Raw genomic sequence first — 17,939 nt, forward strand, 5'->3', positions numbered from 1 at the left:
AGCCCTGGGCTACGTAGGTGCATACACCAAAATATCATATGAAAATTTTAAATCCTGTTGTAAACCTGAAACATAAAATGGATACATCAACAACTATATGAGTGAGCTGAAATTATCTCATTGACATATTTTTCTAAAAGTCCAAAGAAGCCAGGTATGGTGGCTCATGCCTGTAATCCCAGCTACTTGGGAGGCTGAGGCAGGAGGATTGAGAGTTCAAAGCCAGCCTGAAAAAGTTAGCAAGATTTTGTCTCAAAACCATAGGTCAAAAAAAAGGGCTGAAATTTATGTAAGTATTTTCTTATTTATCCAAGTATATAAAATGTTATTATAACTGTATGTAATCAAAATTTTTAATTACTTTTAGGATATATTTTCGTAGTAAGCCTTGGAAACTCTGTGCACTTTGCAGTCCACAGCCTCTCCCCAGCCGCATCTGGAGTACCCCGGTGCCACGCATGGCTCAGGGGCCGCATTTGACCCACCGCTCCTGCCTGTGCTACTGTGTACTATGGTCCGAAGTTGCTCATCCTGTCAAAACTCATGCGTTAATCCCCCAAGCTGAGGGAACCTGGAGGTGGCCTCTGGCAGGTGACCACAGTCAGATAAGCCCAGCACAGGGCTCTCCCTTTGGGATCAGCGTCCTTATAGCAGGAGGCAAGAGAGGTCCTTCCAGCCTCGGCCGCAGGTGAGGACAAGCACGCAGGCGGCTGCCTTCGAGCCAGGAAGGGAGCTGCACCCACAGCCTGCAGAATGCACTTCTGCCGGCAAGGCCCAGAGCAGGGGGTTTGGTTTGGGTGGCCTGCATGGAGAGACTGGTTCTGCACAGGAAAAGCCGGCAGGTGGCCCGGCAGGACCAAGTTCTCCCTGCGGGGCTTGAGGCAAAGAGCAGCACATGCAAAGCTTTGGAGGCCAAAAGCGTCGGACAGGGGCCGGGCTGCTCATGGACGGTGCCTTGCTGGGTCCCGGGGAGGCCGCCGCGCTCGGCGCTGCAGTGGGAACTCGGTTTCCAGCTTCTGAGGTCACGAGGCTTCTGGCTCTGCGGGGAGACGGGACGGTAACGCTCCTTTGTGTCTCCTGGTGCTGTGCAACCCTCCTCCTACTAGAAATGGAGAAACGCAGGGTGGCAGAGCCAAGGGCTCGGGAATCTGAGAAGCAGACAAGCGTACTCCGGGACGAGGTACGAAGAACCCCGCATTCTCACCGCCTGCCTCGGCCAGCCGGGAGGTCAGGGGTTTCTGAGAGACTGAGTCGTGTCCAGGGGCTGGAGGCAAGGCTCAGCGGTAGAGCGCTTGCGCCGTGGCAGCAGGCCCTGGCACCGCCCCAACACCGAAAACCAAAGAATATGTCCAGAGGCCAGAATGTGTCATTCCGGCTCCTGACACCGAGGGAGCTCCGTTTCACTCTTACGCGCTGTTTCAAGCCAACCCTGACCCCGAGTCGGTTTGTCCCGCGGCACCTGTTCTCAGACAGTGCCTTTGTGCTATCACACATAGAGGAATCAAAGTGAAAAAACAAAGACACAAAGCCCCGGACCATTGAAAAATTAATTGCTCTTCATTAAACCAAATGATGGAAAAGTCCCCAGCTTCCTCAAGGTTGGAACTCTCTGTGTGAAAAGAAAATCTAAGGCGTTTTTAAAACACTTGCCTCAAACCACCATCATTAGCCAGGACCTGTGGCCCCTGCAGGGCAGGTGGAGCCACTTCAGCCCCTCCCCACTGTAGACCCAGAAAAATACAAGAGCACGGCGGGCACCTGAAGACATCTGAGCTAGCTGGCAAGGTCAGGGGACCAGGAAAGGTCCTTGGGCAAAGGGACAGAGTGCTGGGATTAATCGAGGAGTAATCTGCAAAGTATAATATGGAGTCTGCGTGTTTTCCTTGGCAGGGGCGGTGGAGAGCTCAGCCCTGAACCTGGCAGAGGGACAGAAAGCTAAGTCCGGCTGACCCGGAACCCCTGGGCAAAGACGCTAGAGGAGGAGGAGGCAAGCCCGCGGAGGTCAGCAAAGAGCAAATCTGCGAGAGGAAAATGCGCTACACTGCATAAAAGTCTCCGACTGCGAGGTAAGACCGCGCCAAGGAAGGTGACCCAGGGACAGCTGCCAAGAGGCGGAGCCGCGGGATCATCTGGCCACGGGCTCGGGTGAGAGCTGGCTGAGTTATGGGACTGTCACCGGCAGCAGGACAGTCCAGTCCAACAGCTGAGCAGGGACGGCCTCCCGGAAGACCCTCCTGGAAGTTCGCAGCCACGATTCCCCCACAGCTGCGGGGACTCCTCTCTGTGGGCTCCGCTGGGCCGACCTGGACCTTCGCTGGCAGCTGTGGGACTGACCACTCCCACATGGGCCAGCGCCGGGAGCCTGTCCCCTGTGGCCCTTGTGCTCTCTTGCTGAAGCCACACTGAGGACGTCCTCTTTGTCCAAGGCTGCCCACCTAGCCTTGCTGCACCTGCCCCACAAGCAGGACCTCCCTCAGGGCGGAGCCCCCATCACCCCCGTGCCGCCCCAGCTCTGTCGCTGCCCAGGGACTCCCGGCACAGCTCCTCTGCGTCTCTGCCGTCCCTGAGGCTCACTGGCAGCCGTGTGTGACGGGCGCCTTGCACGTCTCTGGTGGGATTTCGCGTGGTTCTGCTCTCTGTCAGGACTCCCGCAGCCCAAGGCGCCCCCACAGTGTGAAACCAGGCCTCTGCAGGTCCAGCGGGAGCAACTGTTTTGGAGTTAGTGGATCTTAGGTTCTTCCGGGTCACGGGTTAGCTTAGACTGGCCCTGCCCGGGTGCTGATCCAGTTGAGCGTAAAATTTGGTGGATAACCCAAGCTAAAAAATGTCCACTTTACTCATAAACACTTCAACCTAAACTTTCTTTAGACCGTAATTATTTCTGAGAGATAACGCAAAGGGATTTAAAGGAACTAAAACGGTTGTTTTATATGTAGCTGTTTTACAGGAGTGTTTCGGTGCCCCAGGGAATACAGACTGAACCCAGGCCGACGTCCTTCTAAACCATGCTGCATGTGTGCATGTGTGAGTGATGTGCGCTCGTGTGTGTGCGCACAGACACGCGTACACACGGTACAGAGAGGGAAGGGTAGAGGTGCGTGCAGTGTGTGTAGCGCAGATGCAGAATTCTCACAAGGAAAACGTCCTGAGGGCCGACTGTCCAGGTCCCCACTGGGTTCTCCACTGCGCAGTTCGGAACTGCTTCTGCGTCGCAGGCAGAGGGACAGTGGGGTGAGAGGGGGTGGGGGAGCGGGTCCTGCTGCTGCCTGAGGAGCCCCTGGCAGCTCTTACTAGAGTGACGTGCACAGGGTCTCCTGAGACCTAGAGTGCTGCCCTGGGTGACACCTGCTTTCACGCTGCCAAGCTCACAAAGGGTGATCAGCTCGGAGCTGGCGTAGACTCCAGACCTGGACCAAGGACCCACATCTTCCCTGCTGGCCGGGCCTGGTTGAGGCCCCTGTGCAGCCGTGGCCCCATTTAAGGGACAGCGGCCCGCCAGGACGTCTCCCTCACACACTCCCTGGTGCTGCTCTCAGGGGAACGTCACTCCCGTACATTTGCATAAATGCAGTCCCCCACTGGCCCGTGTCCCTAGCCAGCTCTGGGTCCCTGATGTCCCCCCCAACACACATCCTGTGCAGGCCTCACTTTTCAGAAGTCAGCCAGACGCCCGGTGCCTGTGAGCCAGAAAGGAGCCACCAGGGCCACCGCATCACACGTGTGTCCACCCGTGGGAACTGGCTTGTGGCACATGTGCAGGGTCAGCCTCTGGTGTATCATCACTTAGCGACAGGGAGTACTTACCAGGCGCACACTACGTGGGTGGCAGGCAGCCCCCAGGACACGCTGCCCGGGGCCCAGGCTGTCAGCCCGACGCACCCTTGGTGCCTCCTTTGCAGCCAAAGCCCCGCCGCTCTTCCACCTCCGCCTTCAGGAGCTGCAAAGCGGATGGAGGCCCAGCACCGTCACGCAGAGGGCTCCGCCCGGCAGGACCAGTGCCCATCCTGGACAGCTGTGCAGGGGAGACCCAGCTTAGCCTTGCCCTGAGCAATAGCCCACACTGCCTTTGACATCTCACCCCATCCCGAGCCTCAAAGGACACATCTGCCTGGAAAAACAGTAAGACCTGTGTCCTCTGCACCGGGACCCAAACCGAAAGTCTGTCGTCTTTTCCTGGGGACCCACTGCACTCAGAAAGCCTGGCTGTGAAGCTCGGGGGTCTGTGTGATGTACCCGCATTTTCCTGGGCTCCTTTCCCCAGACTGGATGATAAGCGCCAGAGTTAACATCTCTCCCTCCTCTGGGTTCAGAGCCTGCCCTTTGCTCATCTGAGCAGGCCTGGGCCACCGTCCCACTTGTAATCACATCACATCTCTGCAGAAAGCTCAGCTGTGCCCTCAGCATGCACCCGGCTGCAGGCCTCTGCTTACTAGAGTCTGCAGCAGGTCCCAGCCTGACTGCAGACTTCCCGGGGGCTGGGAGCATCGTATTCAGATCAGCACACATTTGGCTTTGGTGCCGACCCGGGCAGCAGACAGCAGAAAGGACAAGGAGGGAGATTCTCTGCTCAGAGACTCCCTTGCTGGCGGAAAAGACAAGGAAAGCAAGCCAAGTCCAACGCGGGGAGCCCCTGCAGGAGGAGGCTGACATCTGGGCGTTCCTGCACCCAGACACGCTGGCTGTCCCTCTTCTCAGGTCCGGCCTGGGGAGGCGCACACCGAGCTCCAGGGAGGGATGGCACCGTGGCGGGGCTGGTGCGAGCGGCAATCAGTGTGCACAGACGTGAGCCTGGAGCTGCCGTCCTCAGGCCGGCAGGAGCTGACCATTCTGCTACGGGTCAATGTTCTAAACACTGTGGAATCCGCGCAGACAGGAAGCTACGTGGCTACAGACACACATCCTCCTTCAAGTCAAGGGACGCGTGACTCAGAGGACGGCGGGGACAGCTCACAGGCAGATGAGGCTGCGCTGCGGCTGCCAGCCCAGAGGGCAGGGACGGAGCATCTGGCCACAGAGTTACCCTCGTGCCTGCGAGTTTCTCGGGACTGTGAGCCTTCTTCCTGTTTCTCCCTTTGGACTGGAAATGGCTACCCACACTGGCCCTGCCTGAGCTTGGGGGGCAGGTAACTCGCTTTCCAGAGAGCAGATGCCCTGTGAAGACGCAGCCCAAGGGACAGGCAGTGTGGACAGGAGGCAGATACTGGAACAGTGTCCCCCAGGGTGGCCAGCAGCAGCAGCATCCGGGAGAAGGCCTGACCAAGTTCACCCCACGGCCCCCCGGGGCACAGCCCACAACATCCTCATTTTAGACTTACGGCCCCCAGGACTGAAAGGGGATCCGTTTCTGTCATTTCAAGCCCCCTGGTCCATGGTGATTTTTTTTTAACAGCAGCTCGAGAGAACTAATACACCCGGCACGGATAGGTGTTCATCTTTCTCGTCCAGTCACTGTTCCTCTTACACAGAATTCCCATACTTGGCAAGTGACACTGCGCAATGAGATATGGTCACGACGCCTGGCTGCCCCCTGCTTTGGCCAAACTGTATTCCCTGGGCACAAACCCCGGACCTCCCTCCCAGCTGCGGCCCACTGACAGCCTCCTTCCTGTGCCGCCCCAGCTCCTGGCCTCAGCTTGTCTCAGCTGCTCCCGCTCTGATGGACGTTTGTCATTCCGCTCCTCCCACGCGGGATCTGCAGTCTTTCCCACCAGTCCCTTGAGAAGTGCCCCACGGAGCGCACCTGAGTCCAGCAGCAGGGGGCCCTGGAGAGCCGGCAACTCCGTCCTTCCTGTGTACGCTGTACCACCCCTCCTGGAAGCGGCAGTGGAGGGCCAGGGGGCCTGGCCGTGTGCGTGGTCCTGTCTGTGCGTGCAGGTGCAGCCTCCAGGGCAGCGGAGTTCTCCTGGGCCAGTCCTGACGGTCCCTGGCCTCCGCCTTCTTCCTGCCCAGGTGGCTGGCGAGTCTGGCCTCCGCCCCAACGCCTCCATCCACGGAGACACAGTAGCTCCCTAACAAGTTCCTTTTTTGATTCAATCTGTCAGAGCCATGCTCTGCTGCCAACAAGGGAGAGCCTCCGGTGGAAACTCATCCCTGCCTGGCGTGAAAACATCCATCTAGATACTTCGGTCCCGCTAAGGACAGGGATGCTTAGGTGGGCGTGCCAGTGAACACCTGCAGTCCCCACACTCGGGGTGGCTGAGGCAGGAGGATCATGAGTTCAGGCCCAGCCTGATTCTGAACTCCACTGGGTAGAATCTCAAATAAAAGCCGCTATTTCTGCTCACTCTTCGCTTAAGGAGACCTTGCAGAAGAGGCAAAGCCCATCTTAGCACTCCAACATCCACTCGAGGAGTCAGGGTGATAGATGTCCTGCATGAGGTGACATCCGGCGCTTCCCAGCCGCTGTGGGCGTCACCTGCACACAGGTGTGTGAGCCAGCAGTGCCAGGAAACACTGGATAACAAACGCCCACTACTCTCCACCGCCTTCGCCATCTGCCTGACTCTTGGTTTCCCGATTGCTGACTCCCATACAATGGGAGGTTTGAGGAGATTTCGTAACAGGAGCAAAACCATCCTCACTAATGCAAAGAGCAGCGAGATAAATTATCCTAGAAGCAATTTTATGATACTTATCTTTCCAATAAAGAATATAACTACCTGCATCCCTCAAACAAAGACAAATGTATTCATTCTGAAAACTCAAAAGGACGAAAGACAATAAACATCACACTGGTCAAAACCATCATCTGCAAAAGTTTGTGTCATTTGTAGGATCCCAGGATATTTCACAGAGGGAAGACTAAGGTTATACCCCAGATACTGACAGTTTTCTGTAACACGTGAATTTATTTAAACTCTTCTTGAATGTATTTTTTTCACTTTATGTAACAAATCAAAACTGCAAACCCTTCAGTGTAAAAAGTGCTTTCTTCTTTTTCCTAAAGCCTCTTTCAAGCCTGTAAATACCTTCTCTTTTTTTCAAAGAGAAGAAGGAAGGCTTTAATAATCTATTCTACTTTCCAAAAATTGGGCATGGGATGTAACTCAGCTGTAGCCTGCTTGCCCAGCACACGCAAGGCCCTGGGGTCCATCACGAGCTCCACAAAAGCAACAACAAAAAGTTAGTGGAACTGCACTTGATTTAAATGGAGGAGTTTTGACATTTGCTCTTGCCTGGTCCTGACCGCCAGGCCCCGCCGCCCCTGCACTCCCAAGCCATGCATGCTTCTCTCAAGCTCTGGGTTCAAAAGCAGCAGGAAACAAGTGTAAACTTTTCTCTTTTCTTTTCTTTTCACCCACCCTCTTGTAACTGCTGATTTATCAGTACCATCTTTTTTAATGGAAACATATTAATTGTACATACTCTTGGGGCTTGGCCTGCTATTTCCATGCATGATTTCAGCGTGCACGGGTCAAACCTAGCCTCCCTTTCTCGCCTTCCGGACCCTTCCCACCTCCTAGCAAGCGCCAGACAACACTCAGGTTGTGTCCTCCTGGGTCTGTCTTGACACAGTGTCCTCCAGCTCTGTACAACTTGCTGTCAGAGACAAGAGTCCATTGGTTATGGCTGAGTACTATGGTGGGGGGTAGGCCCCATGTTTTGTTTGATAAATTCATCTCTATAAATCAGTTAGAAACAGAGATATGTTTAAAGTACTGCCAGGTGCAGTGGCGCACACCTGTAGCGCCAGCACTCAGGATGCTGAGGCAGGAGGATGACCGTGAGTTCAAGGCCAACCTGGGCTACGTAGTGAGAGCTTCTCTCAAAAAAAAAAAAAAAAAAAAAAACTCCTATATAATATCCATGGAAAAGTAATCTATAAAAATAACAGAAACTTGGGATTGAGAAATTCTATTTGTTCACTTCGAGGAGGCCCTTGGCAGCTTCTCCCTGGTACCTTAAATCTCCTGCTTTGCACCTCCCAGCCTGTGAGGCCATTGCTGAGCACACAAGGGCCCCCTGAGTGTACACCAGATACTGCAGGGTGGATCTCATACCCTAGGTGGCTCCAGTGGCCACGTCGAATGGGAGGATAGGGGCATGGTGCGGACACGCTACGCAAAGGGATGGCTCTGTCCGGGAGGCTGCCACGAGATGCAGATCCACTGCCCACTTCCTCTCCTCAGAGCTCAGCTGCCTGAACCATGCGGAGTGAGGCCGCATGAGGAGGATGCATGTTGAAAGAAAGCTCGCGTTTGTCGGGAGCTGAGGTGGAACCGGGACGACCTTCCCCGGTTCCCGGCTACTCCACGCTGAGCTCAGGCTCCTCTGGGACGGAGACTGGGCCACCCAGGGGCTGGGCTGCTCCACGTGAGGACAAGGAAGGGGGACCTTGCAAGGTGACACTGACCGGGGCAAAGGGCAGCGGGCCTCAGGCTGCGGGAAGAACGCCCAGAGGCCCCTCTCGTGCTGTCCTGCCTTCTCTCTTGCGACACAGTCCCCTTCCCACCGGTGCCCATCGCCTTCCCCACAGGGCCTTTGCTCCTGAAGCCTCTCTGAGAACGGAGACAGGGGTGGTCTTGCCTTGCTGGATGTGGTGTGGGATGAGGGGCTTTTCTGGGGTGGCCAGCCCAGCAGGGGTGCTGGGACAGGTTCATCGGCCGGGAAAGGACTGAAGGCTGCATGTCTCGAATCCACGAAAGGTGGTCTGGATTACACTCTTTGGGAATGTAAGAGGATAACGATACCAGAGCATGGGCCATTTCCACAGTTGGCATCATGCAGGATTTCACTGGGGAAAAGAAAGATTTCCTAGGTTTGTTTTTACAAATGTTCTCCGGCTATTTCTTAATACAAATTCATGCACTCGGCCGGAAGAAACTTACATTGGCAGGAAGATGAAACACACACACACACACACACACACACACACACACACACACAATCTAAAAGTGCCAGAGAGTTTGAGAAACCTGTTTTCTTTCCCTGGCAAATAGAAAAGGTCAACGGTGAAATTTTCCATGCTGGTTTCCCCTCCTCCTCTCCTCTAATTTCCTTGTTTTCTAATGAAAACGGACTTTTGAATTTGAAAAAGACAGTCTAGAATCAAAAGCGGGAAGGAGAGCTGCTCCCGCCCCAACAGATGTGCTGGGGTCTCACAAGCTTGGGGGTGCAGACCCATACTTTGTTGTTCTCAGTCAAGGTTGAGAAGTGGGTTCTCGTCACTAAAATGTCAACAGCACCTGTGTTGCAAGCCCGGGCACCGGCATCAGACGTCAGAGCGCAGTGCCCCCTTCCCCGCCCACTGGCCGCACTCCACCCCAATCAAAGAGTCCCTCCACGGCCGCTCCCAGGCCCCAGTCCCACCGGCAGGTCTGAGGGCAAAGCTGCCCCTCCTGTCACTCTCCCTCCAGTTGGCCCCACCGCACACTGACGTGGACCCTCAGCTCTAGGGCCGTGGGGCTTGGTTCCCCACATTCCATGGAGTTCTGAGCATCTCTTTATGCTAGGTGTCATGGGGACCCCAAAGATGACTCCGACATAAACCCTGCTGTCACCTGCCTTGTAGTCAGCTGAGGGGCACCCATGTCACCAAGGCCAGTTCCTACATGAGTGTGCCAACCAAAGACAGTGAGGGGGAGATGGTGGCAGGGCACAGCCGTCTCTCTCCAAGAGGCCCAGAGCGGGCCAGGTAAGCTGAGCCGTGGATGACGGTAAATTCTCAGAAGACTCACTTCTAGAAACAGGGCTTTAAATGCATAGACACAAACCAAGCATTAACTGTGCCTAGGAATCTATTACAGTACACAGCAGAGCGGGCACCAACCTATGGTAACGCGGAAGACCTTATGATCAGTAAGTTCTCCCTGCACGGAAACCCTTCAGCAGGCTCTGCAGAAGAGGACTGAAACCAGACTGGAACCGGCATCCCCCACCCATCCTGGAATCCAGCCAGAAAGAGGGGTCCACAGTTTTAACCTACTGTCTAACTGTAGTCCATGCCAAGCATGGGATGTTATTCCTTTGCTCCGTGACTCACAGGTTTCCTGACTTCCTAGTTCACGGGACATTGTATGACAGATAGAGATGGTATAATCCTCTCCCCGACTGGCTCATCAGTGTATGAAGAAAACAGACCCAGGAGAAAGGATGTAAGGCTGAGAGCAGACAGCCTGGCATATATTTTGGATGAATTTTTCCAACTGGGAGTTGCGCTCATATCACATTCAAATTAATACAGATGATTAAAGAAAGCACATCAGGCATGGTGGTGCACACCTATAACCCTAGCACTCTGGGAGGCTGAGGCAGGAAGTTCAAAAGTTCAAGCACAGCCTGGGTAGCCCAGCAACATAGGGAGACCCTGTCTCAAAATGGAAAATAAAAAGGAAGCTGGGGGTGTAGCTCAGTGTGAAGGTCTGGGTTCAATTTCCAGAATTGCAAAAGTCAAACAAAACAAGAGATTCACTGACCCGCAGGCACCATTGGCAAGGAAGGTTGTGGGAGCCCGAGGCGGGAGGTCCTGGCGGTGGGCGGGCACCTTACCGGTCCAGTAGCGCTTAAGGTCAATACACAGATTTTCCGCCTTAAGTCGTATGGAGAGAGTTGGGCAACACCCACATCCCGCCTCTCCCCACAGGCATCCCCCACACCTGCCCAAAGGCTGACCATGTAGGCCTTGGGAGGTAGCGCAGGAGCCCAGGTCTCTAAGATGAAGGCGCTTGGCCAGCCCAAGAGCGACCTTCCTTTCAGCTGGCAACAGGGGAGTCTCCCTTTGCTCAGGAAGGGACTGTAGATCGAATTGCTGGCTGATCCGCAGGTAGAGACCAGAGGAAGGGCAGGAAAGGGAACCCGGCAGACACAGGTGAAAGAGTCTTTAATCCTGAATTTTTACCTGGCAGAAAGGCAGAGGACAAGCAGGGCCCGGGTTCCCCAGGGCCGAGGAGTGTTCCTGCCCGGAACAAGGCCAGAGCACCCCGGGGAGCCGGACGTGGGTCCGTGCACAGGGCCCTGACAACCCCGGGGAGGCTGCGCAGAGCGTGAGGCCGGAGGGAATCCAGCTGCTGCACATACTGAGCCCCGCTGTGAGGACACGCATAAGACTAGAAAAACACTTCTAATTCCATCATTTAAGTTTTCTCCACCTGCTTTCAGTGATAACGGTTTTATTCAGGTATCAGTTCTTCAAATCTTATATTCAAGAAAAATTTATATATTACACCTTTTCCCCCCAAGAGTTTCTGCAAAAATGTTTAAGTTATCAAAGCCAAGAATAAAATGAGGATCACTCTTGGACCTGGAAATAGATGATTTTTTAAATTGTCTACGGATATTGAAGGAAACTCAAGCACAAAGCACTTTATGACTTACTCCAAGTCACAGGGTTAGTGGGATTAGTTAGAACCGGAACCTAGAAGCTCTGACTCGCAAATCTCACTTCCTGCTACACCACCATGTGACCAAAGTTGCCCGGGATGGCTGGTCAGCCACAGGGGAAAGGGCTTTTCTCCTGATGTGTGTGTGATTCCACGCAGCACCCCCAACAGTGGGAGCCCACAGGACTCTGGGTTTCAGCTCCTGCTCCTGGGAACCAAACCTTGCTTTGCAGATTTTGAAGCTCGTTACTAGGTGCCTACATGTTTATGGTTGTGATGTCTCTAATAAATCTCACCATTTATCACTATGCAGGGTTTTCTCTAGCTCTGCTGATGCTTAGTTTTGCCCCATGTTGAGTCCCACCAGCTGTCCACTAACGGTTTCCTGGCTTTTCCTAGCAGCTCACCTGCATCTACACATTTAAAGAGCCCCTCTTGCACATGGGGCACACCTCTGAGCCCCTTCATTTTTGTCTTTTTGAGACAGGATCTTGCTATGTAGCTCAGGCTGACCCTAAATTTACTAAGTAGTCCAGAATGGCTTTGAACTCTCAGCGATCCTCCTGCCTCAGCCTCCCAAGTGTTGGGATTATAGGCATGTGTCACACTTTGATCCACTCTGCCTGCCTCCACCTTTCCGTAGAGGGCTTATCCTGCCACACTTAAATTGTAGACATGATTCCGAGTTGACCCTCTTCCTATTTGTTTTGTTTGACCATTGATCTTGTCGTTTCTCTTTTCCTCTTTTCCAGCCTTCATCTTGGATGGCTGTTTTTGATAATCATGTTTGCATTTAATGGTTGGCTTTTTGTCGTTGGCTCTTTAAACTATATTTCATAACCAGGTGCAGTTGCTAATAACAGAATACCATGAACTGCGCAAGTTATAGTGAGAAATGGTTACTTTGGCTCGTGATTCTGGGCCAAGGTCGAGGGGGTGCATCTGGCGACAGCCTTTGTGCTGCCAGAGCCAGAGCTGCATAGGCACCACGGCAGGACAGACCAGGCAGCACGCTCGAGTTGGGCTTTCACGGCAGACCGTCCTGGAGGGAAGCCAGGAACGCACACGTGGGTCGGTCCACTCCTGAGGACAGGGCCCTCATCTCCTCTTAAAGCCCTCACTGGGTTCTACCGTGTAACATCTCCGAGGGAAGTTGTGTGTTTGCTACACTCAGCTAAGTGCAGAGAAGCCCTTCCCAGGGTGTTGCCTTCTGTCTCACCCAGCGGTGGCGAGCCTGTGGGACGGGCACTGCGGCAGGCTGTTTGCGCCGTTGAAAGTTCTAACAGGCTGAATGAGGGCTCCCCCGTGCCGGGCTTCTCGCCGCACCATCTGTGTTCGAGCCCCCGACCACAGACTGAAACTTCTGAGCTGTGAACCGAAATGACCCTCCTTCCTTCAGCCGCAGGTTTCAGGTATTCCGGCCCAGCAACAAGGCACGTGACCAGGACACCCTGTGGCTGTCTGCATCCCCAGGGCTCCTGGCACCCAGCCCACTCCCTTTTCCAAACCTGCACTGGGAGGGCTGTGGCCCTCCGCTCACGTGACTCACCCACCCCTGCCCGCTCCTGGCCCTCCTGGGACGCGCTGCCCAGGCCCAGCACCCGGCCCCTTGGTGCTCCTCCTGCCCCTCCCCCAGGGCCCACCCAGGAACACGGTGGGCCTGGGCTGAACTCAGCACACAGCAAAGCCATAGCTAGGGCTGTCCCACGCCAGGCCCCGCCCTGGGCCCCACCCGCCGGACAGGAGCTCACAGCAGACTTGCCCTGCTGAGCCCACGTCACCAAAGTGAAACCGACTCCTTGTCAGACCTTCCTAGAAATCACCAGACCACAGCCCAGTTTCCCAAACAGGCCGGATTTGCAGAGTTCCCTGCCTTCCATCCTTTCATCCTTACCGGAGTCTCCCAAAGCCATCCCATTGGAACCAGGCAGTTATCGCCTACAGTTATCGCCCCGGGGCGGGCGGGCCCTCCCCGGCCGTCCAAGGAAAGTCACTTGGATGATCTGTCTTTGTTTCTGTGTTTTCAGCACTTCTGTCTATAAGCCCAGCCTCCCCTGCTCAGCCACCAGAGCGCCCCTCTGTTTTCCTGAACGGAGCGTTACTCAGCCCTGCAACGGCGGCCAACACCAGGTGAGCTTGTTTGACTAAGTTTTGTAATTGCACCCTTTGACGGTGGACGAAAGCCTGGTCCTTGCCCACTCAAAGCCCACGTCCCGTGTCCGTGGTGTCACCTCCGGCCACGCTGTCGGCCCCTCCTTCCTCCTCGGCCGCCAGCCTCGATCCTGCACCCTCCCCGCCACTGCCTTTTCGTGCCAGCAGAAAGCAGCCCAGTTCCGGATGTCCTCCCCGTCAGCCTTTCCTCTGGAGCCAGAGAGTGGTGCGGAAGGCCAGCCCGCCCAGCCCTGGGCCCTGGCCCCGGAGACTCGCTGCCGCCTGTCCTCCCTGCCCCTGCTCTCTCCCACCCTGAGAACAACCGGGCCCTGAGTCCCCGCTCACCCCGACCCAGCGTCCCTTCCTCTCCCAGGGCCCAACCCACCCGGCCTCCTCGGCTCCAGGGCTGTCGGTCTCTACCACAAGCGCCTGCTCCCTCTTCTCTCCTCAACCCCCTGCTTCCTCCCAAACCTCCCGCCAGCGTTTGAAGCCGCTCACACCTTGCCCATCTGAAAAGCAGCACCCGCTCCACACAGCCTCTCCCAGCCGCCGTATCTCCCCTCCCGCCCCAGCCAACCCCTTTCGGGGCTGTCCGCACTCGCAAAATCCTCCAACTGTCCCTGCTTCTCAGAGGCTTCTGCACCCCCGGGACTCACACGGAGGTCCTCTGACCCCACAACACCAAGTCCTGGGACGTGACTTGATCCTCCTCTCCAGGGCCACCGGAACAGCTTCTCCTTCCTGGAGCCGCCCCCCAGGGCTTCCATCCACGCTCTTCTCCCTGCCTCAGTGGAGCTCTCCCCCAGTGCCCTCAAAGCCTGCCCAGTGCGCCCCACGCGGCCATCCAGGGGACACCGACTTCTCTTCCTCCCCTCCACCTCGGCCCACCTTTGCCTCCAGTGGGATCAGCCACTGTGGCAGCAGCCCCCACAGTGGCCGGCCACCTCCCACGCATGTCGCAGCTGTGGTCTCCCTGCCTGCCTTGCCTCATCCCCTCTTGTCCAGCGCAAATGCAGGACTGGGCGGGGCTCCCACCTGCACCCACTTCCCGCAGCTCCCGTCTGACCACGAGCCCCTGCTGCCGGTCACTCTCAAGGAGTGAATCCCCAGATCACCAAGAGGGAAGCGATGACAACCAGCTACAGAGGCAACACAGAGCTCACAGGTACTTTTATTTCCCCTTGGCCCCGAGGTCCTTTCAAGATGTGATGAGCGCCTACAGCCTGGATGGCAGGCAGCCTGCGGACGCTGCCTGTCCTGCTCTGTCTCCCTCCTCTTTCCCCAAGTCCTGTGGGATGGCACCTACCACAGTCTTAGCTGAGACGCACAACATACGGGGCTGCTACACTGCTGTTAACAGTGACGGCCTGATCACACCTCCCAGGATGGGCAGAATCAAGTCAAATAGTGACAAGTGCTGGTGCAGACTCTGGTACACTGCTGGAGGGGCGGTAAAATGGTGCACCTGCTTCGGGAAAACACTCACCTGCCCCTCAGATGATCACACACTGGGTTTCCATAGGACCCAGAAACTCCACACCCTGTCATCCCACCCAAAAGAAGGGACACATACGCAGACTTTGTGCACACGTTTATAGCATCATTATCCATAACAGTGAAAAAGTAAAACCAACTCAAATGTCCATCACCTGGTGAATGCACAGGCAAAATGTGGTCTGTCCACACAATGGAATATTACCTGGCCATAAGAAAGGGACAGATAGGGTATGAACATGCACTGTGATACGGAGGAATCTTGAAAACATTGTTAAAAGCCAATTATAAAAGACCCATAGTCTATGATTCCATCCGCATCAAAGTCCACAGCAAGAAACTCACAGAGTCAGAAAGCAGGTTAGTGGTGGCCAGTCAGGGGTGTGAAGGGACTGGGTCACAGCGACTGGGGTGATGGCTGCACACCTCTGTGGGCGAACTTCACAGCATGTGAGCTGGTTCCAGTGAAGTCACCACAAACCGTGCCAACGGGCTCAGAAGATGTTTGTGATCACTTCAGAACCGGTCCCATTACACGGGAAGTGCGATCCAATTTTAAAACACAAAAGCAGCTCATTTATGCACTGGGAAATACCTGGAAATACATGCCCCAAACACTCACCTCTAATTGAGGGGACTATAGATGATTTTTAAATATGCTTTTTCCACATTTCCTAAGTGATATATTAACATGTGATGCTTTTATATTAAGCAAGTAAATACAAAGTCCAACAAAAAAATGTATACACACTTCAAGAGATGTTTTTTCAATAGATGGTGTTGCCCTCATACAGGGGACTCTAGGGGATGTTGCATATCTCAGAAAACCCATTACACTGCCAGCCCTTAGAGAAGAAATTGAAAATGCACGTGCAGCAATCCCAGTGAGCAAGGTCACCCAACCAGGAGTTTGCTGTACTAATAAATGTCTGGAAGCCAATGGCCACCACTTTGAGCACCTCTTGTAACTGCAGAGGGCAAAGGTAACTTGTATTACTCGTGTGATGTCTCAATAAATTTAGTATTAAAGTATTTATACAAGTATGTCTTTTCCGAAGTGTGCATACATTTTTGGCAGACTCTGTATATTGTTCTCAGGCCTATTTTGAGGACAGTTATTACAAAGGATTATTAAAGTGATAGTAGAAATAATGGCAGGAATAAGGGTGGGAGGCAAGTGGCTTGTTCACTGCAGGACAGCTCAGTACCCTTGGGCCCCTTGACCACTCCACACCCAGGGGGGCCATGGAGGTCGGGGTGCTATCCCACCAGCCTGCTTTCTAGTGACCCAGGAGAAGGCACAGCCAAGTTCTTCGGGCGTCACAAAGTAAACACTTCCAGGTCAGCAGCACACCTGTAATGATTAACATCAAGTGGCATGATCCAGAACGAAGGGGAACCACCCTGAACACGTGTCCCCAGACGCTACCTCGAGGGTCTGACCTAACAGTAGGAGCCCAGGACAGTCCTCCAAGGGACCCTCCACATTCCTGCTGCACACGCTGGTCTGTGCCCTGGAACAGCGGTGTCTCTGCGCCTCCGGAAAGGTTCCAGGGCTGCTGTGGTCTCCGTCCGGACGAGAAGAGGAGAACAGCAGAGCCAGAGGGGCTGGGCGGGACTGCACTGATGCCGCCTGGGTAGGAAAAGTAGCAAAGCAAATAGTTCTTAAGAGAGCAGTGAGCTAGAAGATTTGATACCCCTTCCCACAGGAGACAGGAACGCACAAGTCCGTAAAGTCCACCAGCTACACCCCTGAACACATGGGGTGTTACAGCGGAGAGTGTGTGGGGCGGTCTGAAAGGCCAAGCCAGAGGCCAAGAAGAAAGTGGATCCTGTATACATACACCTTCCACCCCGTGAGGCAGATGTGCTGTCTCTGAGACCAGGGACCCTGCACCTGAGCGGCTGGACAGGTCCACTGGGAACTCCTGCCTCTACCCACGGCCCCTCTCACAGCCCATGTGCACAATCGCGATGCTCCCTGAATTTGAGAGTTTCCCAATCGAGGGCCAAGGCTGTAAGGTAGACGCGATTTATATCAATTTTTCAAAACAAGTGACAGTGGGACTTGCGGCTGATGGTGGGGTGGGGCACACAGCAGCGCTCCTGCAACGCTGTTACACGGCATCCCGCCGCAGAGCTCTGCCCCTGTTTAAGCAGTTTCCTACCAGTTGGCACGCTGGGCAGCTTCTTACATTTCTGCTATTTCCAGTGTTACTGTGACAAGACATACGTTGCTCAAGTCCAGGCACACGTGTGTGTGTGTGTGTGTGTGTGTGTGTGTGTGTGTACAATCTGCATTTGCCAGGGCCCTGACTACAGTACTCCTTGGAGTCACAAGAATTCTGATCCTGAGGCACCAGCCCATGGCAGCTGGCAGGGCTCCGGGAGTGTGCAGAGCTGGACGCCTGCCCGGCCTGCACACAGGGCAAGGGACAGAGGGACAGGGACGCTCCATCCCCTGCTGGGTCACGCTCAGGAAATGGGACAGGTCAGACAGTCCCGCCCCATGATCTCTGAGAAATATTGACAGTTCAGGAAGATGTCACTCTCCGTCCTCCGCTGTTTTCTGTTTTCCCTTTGGCACAGAGCCGGGAGGCTGACTCGGTGGCATTCTGAGCCCGCAGCGTCCCTCGCCCGGTGCCTTCTGCCTCAGCCCCGCGGAGACCACGCGGCGGGGCGCGGGCCCTCCAGATCGCTCCGGGGGAGCAGGCGTCGCGGCAGGACGCAGGGACGCGCACAGCCCAGCCCGCTCCCGCGCTCCGGCCGTGCGCCGAGCGGCTCAGGCCCCCGTGTGCGGAGAGGCGCGGCCGAGCGCGGTGACGTGCACCGCCCCGCTGCGCCGGACCTGATGTCACAAAGGTTTCGCCAGCGCGCGTGGGCCTCGCCGTGCGCCCGGAGCGGGCGGAAGGAGCGGACGAAGGCGGGAACGCGGCGCCCTCGGTCCTCCACGCCCGTCCCCCACGCCGGCCCCGC

General features: G+C 55.3%; 2 protein-coding genes and 1 long non-coding RNA gene across 16 annotated transcripts in view; 1 reads left to right on the top strand and 2 right to left on the bottom strand.

Moving 5' to 3' along the window:
• Positions 1-6,736, bottom strand: part of LOC106146682 — a 29,151-nt gene extending 22,415 nt beyond the window's left edge. For 3 of the 13 annotated variants that reach the window (XM_013504629.1, XM_013504631.1, XM_013504630.1), the window contains exons 1-2: positions 5,741-6,736; positions 3,805-3,937 (exon numbers count right to left, since the gene is read on the bottom strand). In XM_013504629.1, coding sequence (XP_013360083.1) covers positions 3,805-3,937; positions 5,741-5,987 — 380 coding nt within the window. In that variant the 5' untranslated portion in view covers positions 5,988-6,736. Of the gene's footprint in view, positions 1-339 lie in introns of those variants that run through there. The other 10 variants (XR_001231228.1, XR_001231227.1, XM_013504628.1 and 7 more) reach the window with 9 other exon arrangements.
• Positions 6,737-15,976: 9,240 nt separating this feature from the next.
• LOC106146683 overlaps positions 15,977-17,939 on the bottom strand; it is a 2,849-nt gene continuing 886 nt past the window's right edge. Inside the window, exons 2-3 of one of the 2 annotated variants that reach the window (XR_001231233.1) lie at positions 16,407-16,596; positions 15,977-16,317 (exon numbers count right to left, since the gene is read on the bottom strand). This is a non-coding gene — a long non-coding RNA (uncharacterized LOC106146683). Of the gene's footprint in view, positions 16,318-16,392; positions 16,597-17,939 lie in introns of both variants that reach the window. The other variant, XR_001231234.1, reaches the window with a different exon arrangement.
• The window catches only part of Insig1 (insulin induced gene 1), a gene marked incomplete in the record, with an annotated part of 11,035 nt that continues 10,048 nt past the window's right edge, over positions 16,953-17,939 (top strand). Inside the window, 1 exon segment of the mRNA XM_005404901.2 lies at positions 16,953-17,939.

Source organism: Chinchilla lanigera, unplaced genomic scaffold (genome assembly GCF_000276665.1).
Source record: "Chinchilla lanigera isolate Chin_1 unplaced genomic scaffold, ChiLan1.0 scaffold00090, whole genome shotgun sequence".
Classification (NCBI taxonomy): domain Eukaryota; kingdom Metazoa; phylum Chordata; class Mammalia; order Rodentia; family Chinchillidae; genus Chinchilla; species Chinchilla lanigera.